The sequence below is a fragment of the Papilio xuthus genome, unplaced genomic scaffold, assembly GCF_000836235.2.
Source record: "Papilio xuthus unplaced genomic scaffold, Pxut_1.1 DF826945.1, whole genome shotgun sequence".
Taxonomy (NCBI): Eukaryota; Metazoa; Arthropoda; class Insecta; order Lepidoptera; family Papilionidae; genus Papilio; species Papilio xuthus.
Genome location: NW_013531704.1, coordinates 3,897,386 through 3,923,677, shown reverse-complemented (window position 1 = coordinate 3,923,677; position 26,292 = coordinate 3,897,386). Strand labels below are relative to the sequence as shown.

The following is a 26,292-nucleotide window of genomic DNA, read 5'->3' as shown; positions in this document are numbered from 1 at the left end:
CTTTAAAGACACTCTATTAAGCTATCATAAAAAGGATATATAGGGATAAACTTTCTGCACTAAAAATATGTAGCTAACATAATACATTTATCATTTAGAAAGTTAATGCGAAAGTTGAAAAAATATTTGCTTTTGCAATAAGTCAAATTCCTGACTGATGTACTAGATTAGGCTTTAATCAGAAGGCCAGCGAGTAAAATGCGTATGTTAAGTGTAGTAGCTTCAGTATGGCTATTTTAATAGTATGGCGTTTTTTATTAATAACTAGCTGTCGCCCGCGTCTCTGTCCGCGTGGATTTTTAAAAAAATATAAAATATAGCTAAGGTAAGTAAAAAGTAGTACTTCACGGCATAAATTCGAAAAAAAAATAATGAATAGTATCCTATGTCCGTCTCCTGGCTCTAAGCTAGTTCCTCACCAATTTTCAACTATATCGGTAAAGCCGTTCTTGAGTTATAAATAGTGTAACTAACACGACTTTCTTTTATATATTATACATATTTATAGATATTGTCAATTGTTACGTAAAAACTATATACTTAACGATTGTTAAAAAGTAATCTAACGTTTAAACATTGTATTATCTCTATCCCGATTTCTACTCGTATTAAGTTTTTTTATAGTTTAAAGTACATAAAATGATATCTAAATCAAGCCTTTGAAAGCAAAAACTTCTGTAGGACGCTAATTTATGCAATACAGACAAAAATATATATGAATGAAGTATAGTGTTCAAATGGAAGATAAGGTGTGCACAGAAAAAAATAATTTACCTACGAGGATCACCATAAATCACCCTTAACTTAGGGTAGGCTTCGAGCCCCTCCGTGGGGACGTATAGTGAGCTGATAATGATGATGGAAAAGAAGTTAGTAGGTGGATCACCGGGTTTTAAGTAATTGCTTCATACGAACTCGATTGACATAATGAGTTGCAGATGTGTTTTCTAATTTTAAATGACGACTGAACGTATTAATGGACAAAAGGATTTTTCATATTTTTATAGATTTCCATCAAATCTAACTCTCATTATCAACATGTTTTTTATGTAATATTGGAATTGATTTTGTTAACAAATATTTGTTGGACAACAACTGTTATAAACTATACTAGCTAAAAATAATTTTAAATTACATCTACAAAATTACTTACTACTACTGTACTTCTTTGAATCCTATTTATTTGTGTTTAAGTTGTCGTTTTTCTTGTAAAACTCGAATTGTTTTTAAAATCATATCTCATTATGAAGTCGTTCATATTATATTCATATTAATTTCAAAAGTATCTCAAACGTTTTAAGATTCAAAGACGATTATAACAAAAATAATATTTCTAGTATACAGGCATTGCAAAGATAACTATAATATAGTTGAATTCATTGCTTTATTTATTTTTAATTCGTAATAATTTCAAAATAAAAAAAAAATCTTTTTATACAATAACCATAAAAGCCGTAACCGTATACATACATTCTTTTTCTCCCTTTAAACAAACAACTGCTACGAAATTTAACGTAGACGATATTCGAATTAAAAAACACTGAAAAGAAATAGTAAAATTATAGCAGTGATGATTTCACACATCTCGATAAAAAAATGAGTTAAAGCTACTTAAGTACTGATTAAACTACACAACATAAAAGCCTATTGTAATTACCCTATTATACATTATACCTAAGTTGTCACGTAAATGTTGTCTCGTCACGGTCATCGATGCATTCCGGTAACGCCCATCAACATACTCTGATAATGCACCTATATAAACTGATAGGTGCGATGTCAATGCATCAGTGTTTGCACGTCCAGTGAACAGCACAGACCAAGTCCAAGATGATGAAACTGGTGGTGTTGTCCTGCCTCTTGGCTGCCGCGAGTGCCGGCATCGTCGCGCCCCTCGCCTACGGTGCGTTCCTGGCACCCGAAAACTACCGCGGGCCAGTGTCCTTGGCCCCCGGACAGCCCGCCAGCATCCTCGCCGCCGACGGCAGGCCCTTCGACACACTGGACGTCAACTTGGACCGCTCCGCTCACTACACCGCTAAGGCTCTTAACGGCTTCCATATCCTGAAGAAGCGCTCCATTGTCGCCCCTGTCGTCGCTCCTATCGCCGCCCCAGTTGTTGCTGCGCCCGTCGCTCGCTTCGCCGCCCCATTGATCAGCCACACTGTGCCTCTTGCCTATGGCGCGCACATCGCGCCTCTTGCGGTTGGACATGCTGGCATCACGCACGTTTTGTAGATATGAAGAGGAACACTACAAATTGAAACGCAAATAAACATTTTAAATCAGTCATAAATTTATTAAAAAATATTTTATTTTTACTTACGCTTACTAATTCTAACATTTAACATAAGTTGATTTGATTTCGCTATAAATTTCGATAGATAACACGTATCAATATTTTGTTACTACAGAACGAGTAGTAGAGTTCGTAGGAGCATTTTCTATACATAACATTAATAACTTACATCCCATGATGGACGATGGATATGATGGAGAAAGAGATCTCCAAATACATAAAAGGAAAATCCTCTTCCACCGCTACCTTTTCACTTCGCGACGCTTCGCTTTTAAACGAATTTAAATAGCAGCTTCTGCGTTTGCCATCATTCGCTAAACGAAAATTACTATGTCACCCGTTATAAAGGATATCATTTTTTGGATCGTCTATGTCATTCTAGCGACTATTCTACATTGGTTTAAAACAATACTTTGAATAATTTTGCACGTAATAATAACGATCTTTGCCATAAACTATTTTCTCCACAAAACCGAAACAGAAGTTCTTGTTCGTATATTGAAATCTTAACAACAATTCAGAGCCCTGATGAAATTGACCGTCATACGAGTAAGCGAACGAATTCGAGGTGATTCTCATACGCACAATCGTCATCGTTTAATTATAGGAAAATAATTTTATATTTACTTCTACATTATCTTATTAGGGTTTTATGGAATGAACTGCTTAGATGGAAAAGAATGTAGAATACTTTATTAGAATGTAGTTTTTTTTTTATATCAGCAGGTGAACATTGTATTGAATTGTAAATTGCCAGATTGCCGCGGTACTAATATAATATTTAAAGAAATAGAATAAGTGAAATAAAAAATGATATTATGTAACTCTCTTTTTATTCTTAAATCTAATGAAATTAACATATGTACAGTTCATATTTTTAACCGTGGGCCAAAGGAAGTCCGTGACCCAAAGCACCCAAACCCCATGGTGCAAGAGGCGCACCCCAACCGAGATGTCCGGCTGCGGATAGGGCAAGGGGCGCTGGCGCTATCAAACGGGCTGCGGGGATATCGAGGCGGGCGGAGTGAGACCACGCCGCGGCCAGGGGAGCCGCCGCTAGAAGTGGGGCGGAGCGCTTTCTCAGCAGATGACCACCAGCATGTTCCAAAGCTCTAGCGGTCAGGTGCGCGGATCGGTCCAAGTTCACGCTGAGTGTATCCAACGGCCTGCCATCAGTAGCCAGAATGTTGGCAGGCTGACCTGGAGCCAGGGAGATTGGTCCACGGTAGTTGTATGCACGGAGTCCTGCGGGCGCGATGGGGATGGGAGCAGCGACTGGTGCGGCGAGGGCACCATGTGCAGCGCCAAGCAGGGGAGCAGCCAGCCCTAAGCCCCAGCCATGGCCCCAAGCGCCCCACGGAGCAAGGCCGGAGGGATTTGCGGCCACCAGGGCCAGCACGGAAGACAACACCACCAGCTTGAACATTGTGGTCTGTGTTGATATCAGTTTAGTGAGCGACTGTTGCAAATTCCCAACAAATCATAGCTTATATACCGGTTCGTACGATAGGCGTTATCCCTGGTGTCTTTCTAACGCAGAAATATGTATATGATTAAGGGCGTTGTTCAACAGGCAATCTCGGCAAATGAATTCTTGAATACGGCGGAATAAGAACATTTTTCCATAACCGTAACCACTCTAAAACTTAATACATTGATTACTGACACCAAAATCCCCCCATGAAACATATTGTAATCTTTGTTTTGTCAAAGATAATGAGAGGGATGAAGATATGTTTTCTAAAGGAATTTTGGTCTCAGGAATCCACGATTGATAATACAGATAAGTGTGATGAAGAATATTTATCATTGTTACCATGGCCACAATGAGAACCTTGATAAAGGTACATTCACTAGAGTACTTCCATTGTGACCTAGACGTAAATATCTAATTATAGAGGTCATTTACTTTACAAAAATAGTCAGTTATAAATTAGTAAACAATCGTCGTTTTATAAGCTATGAAGTATTGAAAGTGTCGAGGAAGAGACTTTAACGTTTGCAAGACTCGTAAGCGAGAAAAAAAGTCAATTATAAACTGGAATAAAGGAAAAAAGGAAAGGAGGTAGTTTTGCCATTCGTCATCACCTTTACTTTCTTTCTATCCCTGTCATTAAAAAGAAATCATTACTGCTAGTTATTTTTACTTATGAATACATAACTTCGTTCGTTTAGCACCTTTTCCTAATGAAAAATATATTCAGGCAAAAGTTCTTTACCTACATATTTCAAAATAAAGACCTTCTTTTCATGATTTTTATCCTTTTACTTTCTGATTTTTATTAAACTTAAATGAAGTGTCTTATTTTTATTAACTTAGCGCGATTATCATAACGCAGAATACCAGAAAGTTTGGCCATAATATGCCCGCATGCATCAGTTGTCTTCCCGACCAATTCCCATCAAAATCGGTTCAAAGGTTTCGAAGATTACTCGGAATAAACGCGGGTTGTGGAAATTCATAAAGACACACATACAAAAATTTTAACAATAAAATTTTCGAATCCATATACGCAAATACGTCATGTGTACGAATAATGATTCTTTTTTGAACATTACATACAAACTCTCCCATTTTATTAATATGCATATAATATAGATATATGCTCTATATATCTCTTTATTTATTGCCTGTATGAATTAAAGGACTTGCAGATTTTTTTTTATATCACAAGGTGGCAAACGAGCGAGCGACCACCTGAAATCGCTGAAATAGCGAAGTGACCGTTGCCCATAGACATACGCAATTGCATATGCGTTGCCTACCTTTAATCGAAGGAGGAGAGGATGCACAGAAAGAAAATATTTTCCCTTTCCAAGCATCCTCTCATCCGGAAAGTCCACTTCCACTTCCCATTCTTTCCTTATAAGAAATAGGATGGGAAGGAAAAGAGGACTAACCTTGGCCTCCGGGACGCACACTCATCAGACGAAACGCGGAATTGCTTCCACTTCACGCCTGTCTTCTGTGTGGTCGTGGTATTTCACCGGGCGAGCCGGGCCGATTCGTGCGAAGATGTTAAAGCGGGCTCTACCACTGTTAAAATGATGATGAAAACATCGTTAAAAATCATTTCTAGTTCATTATTAAAAAAGGGAAGATCAGCTAAAGAAACTACAGCATTGCCGGCCGTTTACATTTATGTAATTAGCTGTATTTCAGAGTTAAGTATATTTCATTCCAACCTTATTGAAGGATTTAATACTCTACATTACCATTTTATTTAATACTTATGCGTTGAATAATATTGCAGTAAGGACGTCGAAACGGAAATTTTCTCATCTTTTAATGAGACAGATTTCATTTTGTGTCATGATTTATTATACAACTAATGTGTAGAATTTAAAAGGCTTATTTTGATAAGTATATGTATATTTTATTTTCAAAACATATTATTATACAAAACAAATTTTAATCTTAACATAACATGGCAGTTGTCACTTAATTTAATGAGCAAATTAACAGACAAGAAGAAAATCAAAGTATGAACATAAAAGATCTCACAAAAATAAGTATAAGAAAAGATTAAGAATGTGAAACAGAATTTAGGTATCTCTCATTACTTTACATTTTCAAAACATACATTTACACAAATTATCAAATTTTTAACCGTGAGCCAAAGGAAGTCCATGACCCAAAGCACCCAAACCCCATGGCGCAAGAGGTGCGCCCCAACCGAGATGTCCAGCAGCGGGTAGAGCAAGGGGCGCGGGCGCTATCAGACGGGTTGCGGGGATATCGAGGCGCGCGGAGTGAGACCACGCTGCGGCCAGAGGCGCCGCCGCCAGCAGGGGAGCCGAACGCTTCCTCAGCAGATGACCACCGGCGTGTTCCAAAGCTCTAGCGGTCAGGTGAGCGGAGCGGTCCAAGTTTACGCTGAGAGTGTCCAAAGGCCTGCCATCAGTAGCCAGGATGTTGGCAGGCTGACCTGGGGCCAGGGAGATAGGTCCACGGTAGTTGTATGCACGGAGTCCTGCGGGTGCGATGGGGACGGGAGCAGCGACGGGTGCGGCGAGGGCGCCATGTGCGGCGCCAAGCAGGGGAGCGGCCAGCCCTAAGCCCCAGCCGGGGCCCCAAGTGCCCCACGGAGCGAGGCCGGAGGGATTGGCGGCCACCAGGGCGAGCACGGAAGACAACACCACCAGCTTGAACATTGTGGTCTGTGTTGTTTGTTATCAGTTAAGTGAACAACTGTGACATGGTCCCGACAAATCATAGCTTATATACCGGTCTATTTGGTAGGCGTTATCCTAAGTAAAAATGACGTCAGAAATAATACAGCAGGGCGTTGGCTACTAATCAATCTTAGAAAAGAAACCCTCGAACAACCAAGCACTTGAATACTTTGACACTCGATCGGTATCAATTTTAACTCTAATTATACGGGATTAAAAGCGACAACAAAGTTCATAGCAGTATTGTTTCCCCGTTTACCTTGGATACCTTGATAAAGGGACATTCACTTCAGTGATATCGAGATGAATTAGTGTTTATCCTACCGCATTGTAGAATTTCTTTAGGAATGTACCAAATAGACAATTAATTATGGAGGCTTTAGTATAACAGGAAAAGTTAAAGAATCGCTACATTTGCGTTATATATTTGAAATGTTGAGTTTAATTTACAAGTGAAATGGTATTTTTTGCATAATATGTACAATTCATGTAAATTAAGTAACAAAGTATGCATACTTGTACGAATTTTTCGCAATGTCATGTGTTAGAAAAAAAAATTATATCACACATTTCCGACCCACATCTGCTATTCTTAGTATGTAAGGTAATTAAAGTGTTATCTTCTTTGTGGCTATTGTAGACAGTGGTTTCTAAGTATAAAAATCTCTCAAGTTAACAAGCTAACCTTGTGAAGAAAGTATTATATACTGTGGTAAAAATAGTCACGCCTGAGGGTGTTTCTAACGAGGAAGTAAGAGTTGTAAAGTCGCCACTTTAATTCTAAAAACAAACTTCTTTATGGTTGTGTCGATTTTTTTATGTTAATTTTTACATTTTATATTCTGTGCTTTAGCATCGCAGAATTAGTTTTCATATTATGTTACAAATATTTTAAATTAAACAATTAAAAAGTCCCGTTAAAAATCGGTCCAACAGTTTCGATTATCAGGAACAAAAGAAGCCTTGCGGACAGACAAACAGACAAAAATATAAAAAAATGATTTTAGAGTATCACCTTTTATGTAGTTATTCGTCTTCGTATAAATTGTTAGGATAGAAATTAATTTTGTAAATGATTTAATGGTTAAAATTTGAAAATAACCTGAAGAAAATTTAATTTCCTCGAATACAAAACCATTTTACCCCTAATTTGTAACATTGAGACTGGCATCTGGATTTTCGTGTCGCGTTTATTAAAAATTTTCTTAAAAAAATTCAAGACGAGTTCAACAGATGCTTGCTCGGTCAATGAACTCTTTCCCCTTCATAATTAAGCATTCTCATTATCCTAAGTAGGTACTTAACCCTTAATAATAATTTATCTCAATTAATAGTTTTTCATATTTTTTAATCATTAGTAATTTTCATAACGTCTTCTTCAGATTACGAACTTAACTTAAAATATTTCTAGTCTAAGTCGTCGACAGAGGGACAGACAAACATTTAAGAATTAATAAATTGTTAGAAGTGTTTTAAATTGTTTTTAAAAAAACTGTCAATAACTGGACAGTTTTTTTTAAAACGTACCTAATTTTAACCTACTTTAATATTTAAGTAATGAAAAATAAGTTACATTTTAATTTGCACATTTGAAATTGTCATAAAGGTCAAATTGTTAGTAAATCGCATTTTCATAATTCTCAATTTGCTATCATTTCATTAACATAATTAGTCAGATTATAAACTGACGATAGACATAGTATTACAGTGATGTACATATATAATGTTATAATATACCATGCACTTGAAAAGCGTACTTTATATTGACAAACATATCTACAACACTTGTTTCACCAAACCAGTTGCTAGCGACTAACGGTTTAGTTCGCGGCTTTGGTTACTTTTATTAAAAAAGTGCGTAGCAAAATTAATATCAAATTAATTCATACAACATAAAATTTATTACGTAACACATTTTCTATTTAATACGATACCTTAAGAAGGAATCCAGTTTTATTAAACCTTACTAGTCATGTTACTAATATTATAAATGCGAATGTTTAGATGGATGGATGTTTGTTTGAAGGTATCTCCGGAACGGCAGCACGGATCTCAATGAAATGTGGCATACTTATAGAACATAGTCTGAAAGAACACATAGGCACCATTATGTATTTTTTCCTATTTCGCGCGAACGAAGTCGCGGGCGACCGCTAGTCAACAAATAAATAAAACCTGTGCAAGATTTGAGGCATTATAAACAAAGTTATACAAACAAACGCACTAACTAAACAGTTATTCGATTTGTTAGTCACATGTGTAAATGAATGAAGGCGTAACAAAACTGGTTTCAAGATGTAGTCTATGTCATGATCACGGCTCAAAATAATCACGGTTCCTGTTACACTAGCTTTCACGCATGCAAGAGTAAATTTAGAACAAACTTATAAGATACATATAAAAAAAATCCGTTCAAAGTTCGAGTTCAAATACTTTTTGTACCTATCGATAAATAATCAGGGGCCAAAAAGGAATAGGGAAGCCACACACACATCAACTGATCATTTCCGTTATTTCGGAAATTATTTCCTTGGATATGTTTAGATTGACTAGTACCACATTTCGTGCACAAGCTAGCCCAGTTATCCATTACACTTATATTTCTATTACCTTACTGAAAAGAGAATACTTCTTTCACAGAAATTCTTTTGAAATATCTTTTGAATATGCATACTATATTGTATACCACATTTAGCCTAAATACTCCAAATTGTGTATTCCAAACATTAGACATATTTGTGTATATTCTTATCATCTTGTTCGTACTTATATATTTACGTAAAACTACTTAAAAATAACCTTAAATAACGTCCATTAACATATTTATTAATAATAAATAATTAAGGAGGAGGTGGGTTGCCGTTTACAGAAGGGTTCATGGTGCACTCAAAATTCGTGATGGTTCAACGTCCGTTCTAGTCGACAGCCACAGGAGAAGTGTTCTGCTGCGGTCCCTCGGCTAGTAAGGTGTTGACCCATCGAACGCCGATAGACGGCGCTAGTGTCACGTCTCGTAGTGGATTCGACTGCCGCAGGGGCGCTAGTTTTACGTTGATGGCGCTAGTGTTGCGTTGATTACGACATATACATATTTAGTTTTTTATTTATGACTTTAAACACAATCAGTGGACCCCACGGTAGTTACGTATTGATACTTTGATTGAAATAATAATTTACGGCACTCCCTAGTACCCTTATTATCTTGTTTCATATCTTCAATGTAGTTGAAGTAAAGTTGAAACGCAACTACTATTATTAAAGTGACTGCTATAGTTGTTATAAAATCGCAGTTAATTTTATTTTAACTATAGTTCTACAGTTCGATCTAAATATTTTAAACCATTTTGTTTTACTAATCTTGCTAATATAGTAAATGCGAATGTTTAGATGGATAGATGGATGTTTGTTTGAAGGTATCTCCAGAACGGCTGAACGGATCACAATGAAATTGCATACATATAGAACATATTCTAGATAAACACATAAGCTACTTATAATGTTTTTTAATTCCGCGGGGACGGACTCGCAGGCGATCGCTAGTAAATTATATACCTACGTATAATTATTTATCATAAGTAAGTCCTCCCGTGTTTGTTACTTAACAAATATTTTTAATCTGTACCTAACAATATAGAAGCACCAACGAAAGGTTGGTCATTATAAATTACTTAACAAGAATATACTTTATTTGACCCAATCCAGCATAATTGTAACACCAGTGGAAATAAAAGTATTTTTATAAAAACATGTCCACGTACAATAAGGAACTGTTATGTCGATTCAATTGAATTGATATGTGCTTCATAAATTACCTTTTATTGGTTTCGTGTTCTTGGAAACGCGAATAGAATTAAGGCGTTCGCGGAAAACATTTTGAGCGCAAATATATCTTTTGTTACATTTTTCTACTTCAACTGTCTTTTGATTATACTTTCATGATATCAATTTTAAGAAAACAATAGAAAATTACGTAAGACTTGTGAAATAATCATGTACCTCCATTATATTGACGCAAAAAAGGAAAATATTTGAGAATATTTCCCTTTAATTAAGAGGAATGTTTGATAGCGAGAGCTGACTAGAATCTGTCTTTGGTTATATATTTTTTTCTGTGTGGTTAGTATTGCACCGGTCGATTAGGACATTCTTACACCAAATAAATGCTGCAGTCTATCACTATCAAAAACACTATAGCAAAATATTTTTTATTTTCCATTATTATATTCACAACTTTTAGGTTAAAGACCGCTGGACTATTTTAACTTTTTCCTAAATCGGTCTCTAATAGTATTAAGCTGTTTTTATGAAAACATATTATTTTTCTATTTCCGCTTTCGGTCTACGAACGAACACGTCAAGGTTAAGTGGTCAAAGCAAAAACACAACACAAAAACTGCTGAGGTAATTATAAAAAGATACAATACGATCAATACATTCGATTATGCTATTAAATTACACGAATTTATTACAAAGTGATTTATAATACGAATTCTTAACTAACCACGAAATTAGGTGGAGCGCTAAAGTTATAAATCACGGTTGAGGTGCTTTTTAGATAAAGGGTTTTAATCTCAAACTATATTTACTTCCATAGACAATATATTAAATTAGTTCATAATTTAATACGATTTTTTTCTTCAACATATGCATACTACTGGAGCGTGATATGCTTCAATTTATACGTATTATAATGTAATATGTTTGTAGGAAAAAATGCTGTTGTCGTGATTCTGAAACTAGCATTATGTAGCTTTAACAGTAATGACGAGGCTTATTTTACATTTGATTAAAAATAACTAGCGAACAAAAATGGAATGTAGCTGATAATTACAGGATTTGTTGTGCGGTAGAAGTGGGCAGTTTAGTTGAGCTTGTTATAGCGACCGCGGATCACCTTGATCTAGTAATATTGACGCCTGACTGCCTGCCGTTTACCAAAATATCCTTTGCCAGGAATTACACTTGTTTGTCCATTATTTGTACAGTGAGCTGCATAAATAAATATGCATTTAAAAAGCTTCAGGTACTAGTATAGCCTTCGGTTTGAAAAATATGTATGCACGTTTCCGGTCGTATACTTCCGTTATTTTCGTGAAGGAATCTAAGTCGTAAAAATATATAATATCTTTGAAATATAGTTCTCGTAGTCATCATTATCACAAACTCACGTGAATGCTGAAGTGTAAGAAAACCATAAAATAATAAAAACATTTTAAATGTAAATGTTGCTTGTTCGATTAATCATATCACGTGAGGGGGATATTTATTGCTGGAATGCACGCAAAAACTTTTGTCGTCACAAATAAATAAAGTATGTAGTACATAAACAATGAAAGGACATTATCATCCCCATGTAAAGGACTTTTGTATCATTACAAGATCTCAGTGTTCATCCTACTTCTTACTTATTATAAATGCGAATGTTTGGATGGATGGATGGATATCTGTTTGAAGGTAAAACGAACGGATCTCGTTAAAATTTAGTATACTTTTTTTTTCGAATTCGTCGCGGACGGAGTTGGAGGCGACCGCTAGTGTGAAATATAGCTCTTTTGTGGCCCCGTCTTAGTCAATTTAATATCTTACTACTAAAATAACGTGCATGTACATGTTGATTTAATAAATTAACAATAAGTTTTGTAAATAAAACGGTAATAGATCGTATGTTAATAAAATAAAAAGCGATTGTGATATTATTAAATATAAATTGAATTAATGTTTTCTTTAAGTTAGCTAATACTTCAGGCTGATGAAATTCCCATTCGCATTTCATAAGGAACAAGTATGGCCCTATGCCAGTGTATCAAAGGCGTTGGTTATTACTGTTAAGAATTTAGAAAGGAAAATATTAAATAGCCAATGTTAAATATTTTAATAGAATAATTACAATGCTAATTAATTTTATAAAGTGTCGCAATGTTTGTTTATTGTTTTTATTGTTATAACTTCAAATGATTACCAATATCTACATGCAATACATGCCATATTTAATTATCATACAGATCTTTGTAAAGAAAAGTATAATGACATAAAAAAACTCGTAATTGAAAACACTGTATGGAATATGTAAATGGAAACACCCATTTTTTGTAATCCTTTAGGCTTTTTGACTTAAGGCAAGAGGATTAGTTCAAGCATTTTTATTTTTGATATGTTAAGGTATAATAGCTTTTGATATCTTATGGTCCGACTCGAAAATTTTAAATTTTCTTTTTACATAAAGATATAAATACATGGCCAAATAGACATTTTTCATTTATATACTTTTCGTTTTTGACCAAATTTATTTTTCATTACAGAGTCATCTAGCGGTGAAGCCGTGAAACACGCAGGTACGTTGCATGACTAAGGTTTATAATTGAGTACTAGATCACAGATGGCTGTACTTGTTCTACCCCCCTACCCCTCGCCATTTGAAATATATGTAAAAAACCTCATATTTGGTGTAAACATATTTATCATATATCTTAACTTTAGGCTTACTTAAAACTGCGTAACATCATAAGTAATGATCGTTAGAACAAAGTTTTTAAGAAATTTTTATGTATTATTATTATAACGCATTAGACATCGCTTTAAATTCTGGGCCTTCTTTTTATTTTGCGTTTTGACAAATTAATTATTATATTTATTTTATGACAAAATTAACCTATTACGACGGAAGTTTTTATTTAATTCCGTAAGGATGGAGTCGCAGGCGAGTACTAGTGTTCATATAAAGGGACAAACATATAAGACTTCCGTTTAAAATGAGGGCTTTAATTTAATTTTTGGTTTGATAAACAAATTATTCTGTTGATTTTATGACAAAATTAACCTATTACGTCATAATGTCAATAGATAAAAAATACTCAAGCACACCATGATAATGATCGTATGTTACATTTAAACCTTCAACAGTTTCGTAGCTTGCATTCTAATCTTTAAAGCTTTTGTTCGAGCAAGATTATCTAAAGCTTATACAATCTAAATCAAATATCTATGATATTTTAAGATGCATTCGATTTCTTTTTAGCCCCTATTATTAATTTATCAAATATACAATCAGTAATTTAATAGAAGAATTAGTTACATTTTACGATGAACTAATCCACAGTCCATTAGTCTTTCATCTCGATTATTGTACATTTAATTTTCTTGCATCTAATTTAGACCTTAATCAATTGGTATAAAGTTTAATTTATATTGCTGAAGAAAGACTCTATTTACAGTTGCAACATTTCGGAATTGTAGGTCAATACAAATAGCACTTGGTAACATTAAATGCTCCATTTAGATTCGACTTTTAATGCTTTCTTTAAACAAAAGCACGTTGGAAATTAAATTAATTACATTAGTTATATTCATTTACACATAAAATTTACATCCCAACTAAATAATGACTGCACGGAACTGTGCTTGCATAAATTATATAGAAGGACTTGTTTGGAATAAACTAATGCTAATTTCCGTAACTTACAGTGAACAAGTCTTACCATGGTTTTGTGGAAAATGAATACATCAAAAATATACAGTTCAAAACTTTAAGCGTTTTTTTCATTCCTTCCCATTTCATTTACTTAATAAAACATTACAAAATTTATCAATTTAATCAAAAGACCATTGTTACCAAGTTTGGTCCGTATCTATATTTAGTGCTAAACGAGCATTTCTCTTCGCAATCACGTCCGTAACATTCATACGGTCATGAAACGAAACCTCAGAGACATTATCTGATGCATAAAAAACAACCACGCGTATACCATTACTTACTAAGTGCTGTGATAAGTTAAAAGTTGCATTGGTCCAAACCATTTTCGGATACAATCATGATAACAAGACAAGTCCTGAGACAATGAATTAAGCATACTTTTCAGAGACCCTGTATAATATTCTTATACAAATTTAACTAATAAAAACTCTTTTTAGTAATTTTAAAGAAACAAACGACAAACGATCTCTGAGAACAACGATGTGGTCCCACGCCCATAAACATCCGTTTGAACTTAATACATTAAGGACGTGAATTAAGTTGTAACAGCCGGCGATGAAGCAACCGACTAATATCGTACCTTGTCAGTCCTTCGTCGGAAATATTTATAACATCTTTATATAGAAATAAGGAGTAGACTCTCCAGTCTGTATGGAATTCATGTCGTTAAATGTGACACGAAATACATCGCGCCAGTACTTAATCTTAAGACTGGACATTGTTACTACCTAAAACTAGTCGGTGCCCACACGAGACTAACACGAAGTGAAGTCAGCCGTTTTCATTGAATTTAGTATTGTTAATTATGATTTTGTAACTTTAACTTCTTAGATTTGTCAATTTTGTAATTACTTATAGACATGTATGAACATTTTAGACTTTATTAAACAAATTTTAATGAAGTAACAAACCATTATCAAAATAATTTCTTACGAAGAGAACGGCTTTAAGTTATAAGTCTGTAATTTATTCAAGTAATTTTCATTGCGTTTTCATTGAGGTTAATAAAGGCTTCGAGATTACAGTGCTAAAAGGTAGTGTCTTATTAATCTAAGTTATGAATAAGTTAATGAATTATAGGTTAAGTTAAGTAAAGCTAAATTTTCAACAAAAGACAAAGCCAAGTTGATCGCAAATAACCTTCAATACATAACACAATACTACGATTTAGCTTTTTTATTATTCAAAACATGCAAATATTTTTGAATTAAGATATTTATTTTGAAAACAACGAACGAAACATTTACATATTTATAAAACAAATGAAATCAACTTACTCCTCGCGTTACGTATTTTTGTACAACTGTATAAAAGGTTAAAAGTGAACATTATAATCCATTAAAGTCATACTAACACAATCATGTAGATTATATCTAAAAAAAACGCAAAAGCAGTCTTGAGTTTTGAACATACGAAATAAAAGAAATTGTTTATACGAGTGATTTTTATCTTTTTAAAGACCGTTAACCACTAAATATTTACATTTTCTTACATGTATCCAACGACATCAAAATTAAGCAAAATTAAGGTTTCATGGTAGCGTTTTAGAATATTTTTAGAGTCCAAATAAAGGCTTCATCCTTTTAATATCCTTAACAATATAGAATACGTTTAAAAATCCTTAAATAAATCATGTTAAATAAAATTGAATTAATTGAAGAATTTGTTTTTTTTTCAAAGTGCCACTTATTATTGTAAACTTCAAAACATTTAATCTATATTACGCTGTGATTCTTAGGAGATGTGCAATAAAGAATAAAAAAAGAGACGAAAACCTGCGACACAAGGCTAGTGCTATTCATAATATACATAATCAAATATAGAACAAACATTAACTTCAAGGTTTAACGCACATTCTAGACATCAGCTACTGAATAAAAACAACAAAACGGAACCTTTAATAAGGCAATTCACTGATAATATTCCTTTAGACTTAAACCATTATGTCCGTTAATGCATATAAGGGGCAAGTTCTTGTGTGAAATCATTTATGTTTGGTAAAGAAAAATTATAACGATGGATGGCATTTTAATACTACTAACGTTTGTAAAATTACTTGTAATATTCAGAGTCTTCAAATATCTATTAAAAGCGACCCTTAGTTTAAATCAACTTAACATCAGGCGGGATTGTGATGAAGCGCTTGAAGCGCAATTAATACAATTGGAGTGTACATATGTAATATCAAAAAAGAAACATGTTTCATTAAAATACATGAAATTTTCGATACTTGTATCGAAAAGCTTTTTTTTTGTCTGTCTGCAAGTCTGCCTTTGTTCCTGGACAGCCCCCAAGTTTGACGGAACTTTTACTAGAAGGCAGCTGATATGTACGCCAGTATCTTAGGCTATTTAATTCTGCGCTAACGAAGTCGCGGGCAACCGCTAGTTCTTTAAAAATATTTAATGTTAAAAATCTACACTAAACGACAGCTTGAGTAACAATTTAACTACACTGATGTAATTATCTTAACATTATTTACAAAACATTATTTTTGTAAGTATTAAAAAACGAGTTTTAAATTCACATGTAAAACGGCCTTCACTGACAAACAAGGACAAAGGCACAAAGCAATTACATATATACCTATTGAATTATTTGTACCGGTATGCGGGTTTTCTCAAGCCTTGGTCTAGAAATAATTATTCAAAACCTTCTACACACATATTTATAACATTTACCAACCTCGCTATTGTGTTATTATTTTATGACGAAAAAAAAATTTGACACTAATTAATGTTTTTAAAACAAAGAAACGTACTCGTAACAGATTTAATATAATAATTACTATTTAAATTAAGTCTTTTAAAAAACAAAAAAAAAATTAGATTGTTAGTGTGGATATGGATTTTTGGATGAATTATTTTTTAGTTTATTCTCACAAGTATAAAAATACTATTTTTTTAAAATCTACGTTCATAATGCAGAACCAACGTATAGCACATGGTAATTAACATGGATCGTATGTATTTGTAAGGTCTCCCAGAAATTCCTGGAATTAATATGTAGGTCGAACACTTTGTATTAAGAAGTAAAACATAAATTTTGTTCAAAGTTTCTGAGAAATGTGAATTGTTACCAGCACTTTATTGGTATTTCTTATTTAGCAATAACATGCAACATTACAAAACAAAAGCAAATTAAAATATTAACAAATGGACAATTTCTTAAATTAAATAAGTTTAATTGTCCATTAACTACCAAAAGTTTCATTTTAATCCCCTAATTATTGTTTAATAGCGTTTATGAAATAAATATCATATTAACTACTCGAAAATGATATAAATTAACCTTAAATAGTGACCAAAGTAAAGTCGTAAATAAACAAATTGCATTAAATATATACAAAGCAATTAACAGAATTGTAGCGATATGTCACCGGCAAATCGTATACGCCGCCCGTTATTAATTTGTCCCGCAATTCGTAAACTCAGCAAATTGCTTATCGAACAAATTCAGTTACAAAAATTAACAAACTATATTGCTTTTATGTTTTGAACACTTTGTAAAGGTAACATTTTTATGCAGCGAATTAAAAATCGCTGATTATATGTCATCTGTCGTAATGTAACACGTCGAGTTGTAAATCAATTCATTCGATATATTTCCTGTCTTTATATGAATTGTCCGAGTGATTTGCAAACAGGCGACATTTGTGTTTTGACGGTGGAAATGCAAGTCGTGGTACAATATCCTGGCAGCCGGGTAATGTTTCGAAATGTGCGGGCGTGAGCTCGGACACGGCGCCGACACAAATAGTATTATCCTTTACCATATCCATTGATTTACAAATGTATTACAGTAATAGAATTTTTTAAAGATTTAATGTCCTTAGTATTGCTGCATTTGACTATTATATGCATATACATATCGTATCTTATTTAAGCCCTTTATAAGATATGTTGAAATTAGGCAAGGGATTGAATCAGACTGTTATATTGATATTTCTACTCGTAAGTACCATTAGGACTACATTTTCCTGGCCTCAACATAACATAATCGTATTAATATTAAAAATGCGAATGTTCTGATGGATGGATAGATGTCTGTTTGATGGTATCTCGCCCATAGTCTTAAAGAACACATATGCTACAAATTAAGTTATTTAAAAAAATCCGCGCGGACGGAGTCGCGGGCGATAGCTAGTTTGAATAATAAACTTCAATATTTTAGATTAGACATAGCAACAGATTTACATTTTGCTCGTATTCATATATACATTCTCTTGTTAGATTTCTAGCTTACTTGAAACATTTCTTAATTTGTTTCATAATTTAAATAATCATCCAGTACAGCGTTCTAGTTATATAGTTTTTAATAAGAATCTAAAACATGGAAGTTAAAACTAGAATTAAACATTCCATTACTGTACATAGCTTGTGTAGATTTATATCCTTGTAATAAATAATCAATTTCCGTTGTAAACGCACGGAAGTGTATCTTAAAAAATAAATAAAAAAAGTGTGACATATGTATACGAAGTATAAAACATATTAAAACACTGTCAAGATATTATTAAAAGTAATAAAATGTTCCACATAGGTAATAATCTAATCTCTATTATAATATAATACAATATTTGTTTTATAAAACTGAGGTAAAAATTATTTTTATATATAATACCATAAAAAAATATGTTGATCAATTGAAGCTGAATATACAACTATATTTTTGTATAACGTCATTCAAATATTACTCTGTATTAAGAAAATGCGAGATTTAAATTACCCGTTATTTATTAGCTTTGTTATATTTCTTAAAATGTTCATGCAATTTGTTTACTTGGTAATTTTGTTTTTTTTTTCTTTCTTCTCAACTATGGAAATATTTCTTTAATGGTTGCATTTTAAATGGATTAAATGAATTTATCATTATTAGTATCTAGTATAAGCAAGTTACGCATTTTTTTCTTAACAAATGTCAATAACGCAAATCTACGCAGCCGACTAATATGGTAGTTGCTACAGTACTGAATGAATCATAGCCAACTTATTACCCGCTACTGACCTTAAGCATAACACGACGTATATCAATTTAAACTTGATTGAATTAATGCGGAAAGTAATGTAATATAATATAAGGTAGCGAATAAAAAATAATTGATTTTTCGACCCTATTCATATTTTTATGTACAACTAACTGAACCCGATGTAAGTTGCAATGCCAAAGTCGAAATAACCTCAAAATTTTAAGTGCGATCAAAAAGTTTCTGCAGTATTGACTACTTAATCTTACTATTATAAATGTATGTTGTATAGATGGATGGATGTTTGTTGGAAAATATCTCTAGAACAACGGTATGGATCTCCCTGAAATTTGGAATAAATATAGAACATAGTCTGGAAGAATACATAGGCTACTAATTTGTTTTAATTCATCGTTGACAGAGTCGAGGACCTACTAAAGAATTTATTTAAAACAATGACAATCATTGAAAATGTTTGGACTTTACAAAAGCTACTTAATAGAAACAAATGACATTCAGTCCGAACTTTAAGCTTCAAAGAAACAAGTAGTTTATCTCTAATCTTTATCATGTCAACAACGTATCCGTTTTAAGTTCGCAGTAAATATATTTTATGAGATTCAATGAATAATGCTATTATGTATATTACTCGTATATGTGCAGTTCGATTTCTTTTAACAATAGTAGTTAATGTGATCCTCTTTTTGCGCCTTTTACTCTTTTTCTCTCCCGTTTTTGTGCACAAGACTAATAAGGCTTTGGTAGTTGTACGTCAAATGTTTTTTTTTAATATTTATATTATTTTACTTTTTTATTTTCAAATTTGTCTATCTGCATAGTTTATCTCAGGCAGTTAATGTTTAGGTGTTGCAAAAGTTAGTGCTTAGCGTTAAACTAGTAGGCATGTCGGTTAGGCGGAACTGGCGCGGATACCGATAAAATATCCCAGTCCCACAGTCCGGCTGACCGGCTGCGCCCCATTACTTTTCTTTGTGCGACTCGCGCGCCGTCGAAACCTTTCGCAAGGCTACCATTCCGTTCACATTCAAGATCTATTTACCTAACTTACAGAAATTATGCACTGTTAATTCAAAACCTACTTGATAAGCTATATTCAAATGTGGTTTAGCAATCTCTGTAATAATTTGCTGCAAATACAATAAGTCTAAATTTTAAAAATAAAAGTCCAGAATTATTCTTGGCATGTAATCTTTCGTAAATAAAGAACAATTAGACTCAAACCACGCTTACTTCTTTGCGAAATACTTTATTGTAAAAAATCACAGCAAGATAACATCAGCACATGTGGCTAGCAGACAAGCGTTGCGCACTGCATGCGGCGACCACGAAATTCTTTCGTTATGACCGCCACGCGCCGAGGCCACACACTTTATTGACACCTGACATTGTTCTAACATTACCAGCCATTGCTTACTGAAATCGCCTTACTTTTTAATTATATCCGGTCAGTATAAATATGACTGTATGCGAGTCGAATTTATCAGTCGACCGAAGTCGGTTTGAAGTGATCTAGTTCGTCAGAAAAAGCACAGACCACGTTCACAATGAAATCGATGGTGGTGTTCTTCGCTCTCGCCTCCGTGGCTTGTGGTTCCCTCATCCCATGGGCGCAACCTGCGCACCACGCTGCCGTGGTCCTGGACCCACACGGCCGCCCCCTGGAGACCGCTGATGTGATCAACGCCCGCGCCATCCACCTGCAGGCTAAGGCCCTGGAAGGCCATGGTGCCCTCCTGCACGGTGCCGTCGCCCCGATTGCCGTCGCTCCCGCCGCCATCGCTCACTCCGTGGTCGCTGCCCCCGCTGTGGTCGCCGCTCCCGCCGTAGTTGCTGCCCCTGCTGCCGTCTCCCACCAGTCCCGTGTGGACGTGCGCACCAGCCCTGCCATCGTCACCGCGCACGCCGCTCCCGTCTTGGCCGCGCACAGCGCTTACGCCGCTCCTGTTTGGGGACACGCCGCTCACGGACTTGCCGCTCACGGCCATCTCCTGAAGAAGCGCTCCCTGGGACACCTCGCATACGCCGCTCCCCTTGTCGCCCACGCTGCCCCCGTTCTGGCCGCCGCTCCCTCCGCCGTGTCCCACCAGTCCCGCGTGGACGTCGTCTCTAGCCCTGCCATCGTGTCCCACGCCGTGGCCGCGCCCGTCGTCGCGCACGCCGCAGTCGCGCCCGTTGTCGCCCACGCTGTCGCTCCCGCCGCTGTGTCGCACCAGTCCCGCGTCGACGTCCGCAGCAGCCCCGCCATTGTAGCGCACGCTGCCGTTGCCCCCCTCGCGCCTCTCGCGCACGGTGTCTACGGTGGTGCCCTCGCGCACGGTGTCTACGGTGGTGCCCTCGCGCACGGCGTCTACGGAGGTGCGCTTGCGCATTCCGGACTTCTTCATTCCGCCCCCTTGGCCCATGCCTGGTGAAGAGTGAATATGACGACCTAAGATTAATAACTTTAAACGATATCATAATTTATAAATAAAAAATAACATAAAAAGAAACCGTGAAATACGACAGAGTCTTTTATTTGTTTACATAATTAAACTGGACATTCTATGTTGCAGTTTTACTGCAATACTACAAGTGTGTTAATAATGCATTATTCTATGAATTTCTCTTATTTATTATATTTGTAATCCAGTACTCCACCAACCTGCAACCATCTAACTGACGAGGTGATTTTTTGTAAATTAAGCGAGCTTTAAGTTAAAAATTCTTCAAAGAGCGAGACTGTTAATATAGGTACTTAAATGATAAGTATGGCAATCACACATTGAAGCGTGGCAAAGCATCAATGGTTTGCTACGCTTCAATATGTGATTGCCACGTTCGATTCGAAGTATAACACCATTATCAAAAGGCACAATTCTTCTAATTTACGTCAAAAAGATTATGTCAATGTGAGGAAAAATATATTATTATAATATAGAATTTAAAAGCAACCAACTTATCTGACCCCTTGGTCACTCAATTACTTATTGTTCATTTGCCCTATGAATGTTAAAAAAGTCACAAGATCCCTGTTGTACTGTTACTGTCTTCTTATGTCTGTTATTTTCTATGTCTACTTGGGTTTTACGTATTTCTTATTGTACCTAATGTAGGTATAGATAATAATCTACCTTGACCTTGCGCCTTATTATAACTTTACTTTGAAAAGCTTTTCGTTTGTACAAAGTTAAAACTAGTGTCGCTTCGGGAAAGAATAATATATACAATTGTAATTACATACCCGCGAAGAAATAGTATCGGAGGACAAAAGTACATAAATTAATTTTTTATTTTTCTACCTAGCAAATTCTAATCAATCTTAGAGTAACCGTAGGTTTCTGAGACGAAAATATTCGTTTAAAACATGTTATTATCTCTTTTTTGTCAAAGATGAAGGACAGGAGATGACGATATGTTTTATACAGAGATTTTGGAGTCAGAAACATGAGGTAAATGAAACCGTTCATTGGTGTTAGAGGCCGTGGCGTACTTCATTAACGGCGGAGTTTTCGAATTTATACAGGTTGTTGCAAATAACATATTGTCATATGGAATTATAATATTATAGTTAAATTGGATATCGCTACGAATTCGATTATTTATTTTGTAATTTACTAAATTTAGAACAACTGTTCGTGAAATGCTGCATATGGATGACATACGAAAGTGCTTATACCGAATACAATAATAAAATCAATACTAGCACATTTTTTAACTTTGTAATAAAATAAAGAATTTCTTTATAATTTAGTAGTTTTAAAGACTTGCCTAATGTATATTGGAATACTATTATGAAAACGGGCAAAAATACTACAATTTCTAACAAATCCTTTCGAATAAAATCTATATGCGTTGAAATTCTTGAAAAAATAAAAGCCACAAGTCATTGACAATCAATTTCCTATTACAAGCTTTGGAAACAAAATTATAACTTAACTAGCTGTCGCTCGCGACTCTGTCCACGCGGAATTAAAAAAAAATTAATGATCTATCTTTTCTCTATCTATCTTTTCTATATCTATGTCAAATTTCATTAAGATTCGTACAGCTGCTCTGGAGGTACGTACAAACAAACAACCATTCATCCATTCGTCCATCCATCCATTTAGACATTCGCACTTATACATAATATTAGTAAGATTTAAACATAATTTAAATAGTCAAATTGAATACTTTAACTCGGCGACACGATGATACCAAGAAAACTTTTTTCATTAAACAGGATACAAAGCAAACCTCCTGTATCATGTTCGGTAGGTGCAATAAACCAGTTTCTTGCAGAGTTTAGAGAAATGGATTAGGTAAGCGCAAAGGTTCACATTATTTAACTAGCGGTCGCCCGCGATTTCGTCAGCAGAGAACTATAAAAAAAAATTGAAAAAGTATCGTATAAAATTCCGGCGTGCAACAGCTACCTTCTTGTGAAGGTCCCGTCAAAATCAGATATAGAGGTCGCTCGAGACTTTGTCAGTTCACAATTTTATAAAAATAGCCTGATATGTTCCGGCGTGCATCAGCATTGTAAAATAATAATAGCACTGAAATATTGCATTTACCCAAAAATCATGACACCATAAATCAATCATACCATTCAGCTGCGATTAATGGCTATTAAATGCATTTATGTACTAGATAATTTTACTGATGTTAAAATGTAAAATATAATTGTGATATTTTATATATAATATCTATTACTAAAAGTTACAACAATGCAATAGATTGCTTACATAGATTAAATAATCAAGTTATAACAATATTTCAGAGTACTGGCGTTTGCGAAACGTTCATAATGTACTTTCCTAATCTTTGAGCAGAAATTATTTAATTTTCCATAAAAAAAGGAACTGCTTAAGGAACCAACTTTTATAAGCCACATGTATAGACCAAATAATCCTATGCCACGCCGCAAGGTCACTTTATTGACAACTGACATTGTTCTAACATTACCGAGACATTATTGCTTACTGAAATCGCCTTACTTTTTAATTATATCCGGTCAGTATAAATATGACTGTATGCGAGTCGAATTTATCAGTCGACCGAAGTCGGTTTGAAGTGATCTAGTTCGTCAGAAAAGGCACAGACCACGTTCACAATGAAATCGATGGTGGTGTTCTTCGCTCTCGCCTCCGTGGCTTGTGGCTCCCTCATCCCATGGGCGCAGCCTGCGCACCACGCCGCCGTGGTCCTGGATCCACACGGCCGCCCCCTGGAGACCGCAGATGTGATCAACGCCCGCGCCATCCACCTGCAGGCTAAGGCCTTGGAAGGCCACGGTGCCCTCCTGCACGGTGCCGTTGCCCCGTTTGCCGTCGCTCACTCGGTGGTCGCTGCCCCCGCTGTGGTCACCGCTCCCGCCGTAGTTGCTGCCCCCGCTGCCGTCTCCCACCAGTCTCGTGTGGACGTGCGCACCAGCCCTGCCATCGTCACCGCGCACGCCGCTCCCATCTTGGCTGCGCACAGCGCTTACGCCTCTCCTGTTTGGGGACACGCCGCTCACGGACTTGCCGCTCACGGCCATCTCCTGAAGAAGCGGTCCCTGGGACACCTCGCATACTCCGCTCCCCTTGTCGCCCACGCTGCCCCCGTTCTGGCCGCCGCCCCTGCCGCCGTGTCCCACCAGTCCCGCGTGGACGTCGTCTCTAGCCCTGCTATCGTGTCCCACGCCGTGGCTGCGCCCGTCATCGCGCACGCCGCAGTCGCGCCCGTCGTCGCCCACGCTGTCGCTCCCGCCGCTGTGTCGCACCAGTCCCGCGTCGACGTCCGCAGCAGCCCCGCCATTGTAGCGCATGCCGCCATTGCCCCCCTCGCGCCCGTCGCGCATGGTGTCTACGGTGGTGCCCTCGCGCACGGAGTCTATGGAGGTGCGCTTGCGCATTCTGGCCTCCTTCATTCTGCTCCTCTGGCCCATGCCTGGTGAAAAGCGAATATGACGACCTAAGATTAATAACTTTAAATGATATTATAATTTATAAATAAAAACGAAATAAAAATAGATAATTTTAAAAGAAACTACTTTTTTGTTTTATTGTCGATTTAGTGTAAAAAGCTCAGAGAGCAGGAGGAGGTGGTTGCCGAATGTCAATTGCATTATTAACATTTTGGTAAAACCTTATTATACATAAATTATATTCCAATTTCTATATTTGTCTTTAAGATCTTCTTCACGGCTTTTAAATTAACAAAAATAAGTCCTTTACGAATGTCCTTTAAACTTTAACGAATTTGACTTGAACTTGAATTTGATGCTCAGTCATTCATCTGCAAAATATATTTTTCTCATACACATGTCTTTCTTATTTGTTATACTTTTATATCTGCTATACGCTGCTGCAAAGTCATATACTATAATAAATCTAAAAAAATTTACTGGAAAAAACCCAAAAGCTACCAAATACTTATGCCCGAAAAGGTATGCGATATTTATTTCGAACAAACCTTGTGTAAATCAATATTTAGTAATATTTCACGTCCAATGTAAATGTTGATAAATTGCCGATTAACATAAAACTTTAAAGATAATTTAATTTTTAATTTATGTCATTAAAAAACATATTTTTACATACGCCTTTTTATCGACATTTGCCGAGTATTTAAAGGGCTTACATATTGACCTAGTCGAGAAGTGAATGATGGTAAATGCTTGAAATAAACTAAGCTCATAAGAACTTTTCGGACTATTACCATACCTAGTTGGCAAATCTTAGAACCAAAGGATTTACCGCAGTTCGAGCTTTTAAATGTATGTAAGTAACTAACTAAGTAAAGTAACTAATTAAAGTGTAACATAATCAAAGTGTTTTGGTAGGTTTGTTCTAATAGATTAAATGATTAATTAAGGATAAAAAGCATCTGGTTCATACTTCTCCATGAAACTGATTTTGGTAGCAAACTATATAAGTTTTATCGTAGTTTTTGTATTATTACAGCAGTCACATTAGTAATTAAAAATGAAAATAATGTTTCACACCTTAAAACTTAATTGTCGTTATTTTAAATATCGTTTTTTGAACTATAGTATTCGGAATACTGAATAATTTTCACATTTCCATCACATAAGAAAATGTTCCGAATCACTTTAATATATTATATTATATGTAGGTTTCTGTTATAAAATAAAGATAGGTACTTTTCATTTTAAAAAATTACTTTATTGTCTATTCATTTTAATCTAACATATTAAAATGAAAACTACGTTTGTTCGCTAAATCTTAATAACATCTTAATAATGTGCAGCGTGCACTAAAGGGGTGGCATGGTGTAAACGTGATGCGGAGTACGCCAGGGGAACCACGGGAACTGCGTGTGCTACCACAGGGGACACCACGGAGTGAGATACAATAGCTGGGCGGGACACCACGTCAACACGGGATTGATGCG

The 26,292-nt window shown here is 35.5% G+C and overlaps 5 protein-coding genes across 5 annotated transcripts; 3 read left to right on the top strand and 2 right to left on the bottom strand.

Annotated features, from left to right (window-relative positions):
• The first annotated feature begins 1,802 nt into the window (after positions 1-1,802).
• Positions 1,803-2,308, top strand: LOC106121128 (uncharacterized). Its single transcript, XM_013316628.1, has one exon. It carries the CDS (start codon positions 1,831-1,833, stop codon positions 2,236-2,238), a length of 408 nt encoding a protein of 135 aa, XP_013172082.1. The 5' UTR covers positions 1,803-1,830; the 3' UTR covers positions 2,239-2,308.
• Positions 2,309-3,115: 807 nt separating this feature from the next.
• LOC106121132 (uncharacterized) lies at positions 3,116-3,751 on the bottom strand. Its single transcript, XM_013316640.1, has one exon. It carries the CDS (start codon positions 3,723-3,725, stop codon positions 3,177-3,179), a length of 549 nt encoding a protein of 182 aa, XP_013172094.1. The 5' UTR covers positions 3,726-3,751; the 3' UTR covers positions 3,116-3,176.
• A 1,908-nt stretch (positions 3,752-5,659) lies between these two features.
• LOC106121117 (uncharacterized) lies at positions 5,660-6,489 on the bottom strand. Its single transcript, XM_013316616.1, has one exon. It carries the CDS (start codon positions 6,452-6,454, stop codon positions 5,906-5,908), a length of 549 nt encoding a protein of 182 aa, XP_013172070.1. The 5' UTR covers positions 6,455-6,489; the 3' UTR covers positions 5,660-5,905.
• A 13,904-nt stretch (positions 6,490-20,393) lies between these two features.
• Positions 20,394-21,435, top strand: LOC106121038 (cuticle protein 38-like). Its single transcript, XM_013316517.1, has one exon. It carries the CDS (start codon positions 20,478-20,480, stop codon positions 21,342-21,344), a length of 867 nt encoding a protein of 288 aa, XP_013171971.1. The 5' UTR covers positions 20,394-20,477; the 3' UTR covers positions 21,345-21,435.
• Positions 21,436-23,922: 2,487 nt separating this feature from the next.
• LOC106121082 (cuticle protein 16.5, isoform B-like) lies at positions 23,923-24,927 on the top strand. The gene has a single exon (XM_013316577.1). It carries the CDS (start codon positions 24,008-24,010, stop codon positions 24,830-24,832), a length of 825 nt encoding a protein of 274 aa, XP_013172031.1. The 5' UTR covers positions 23,923-24,007; the 3' UTR covers positions 24,833-24,927.
• Positions 24,928-26,292: the final 1,365 nt, after the last annotated feature.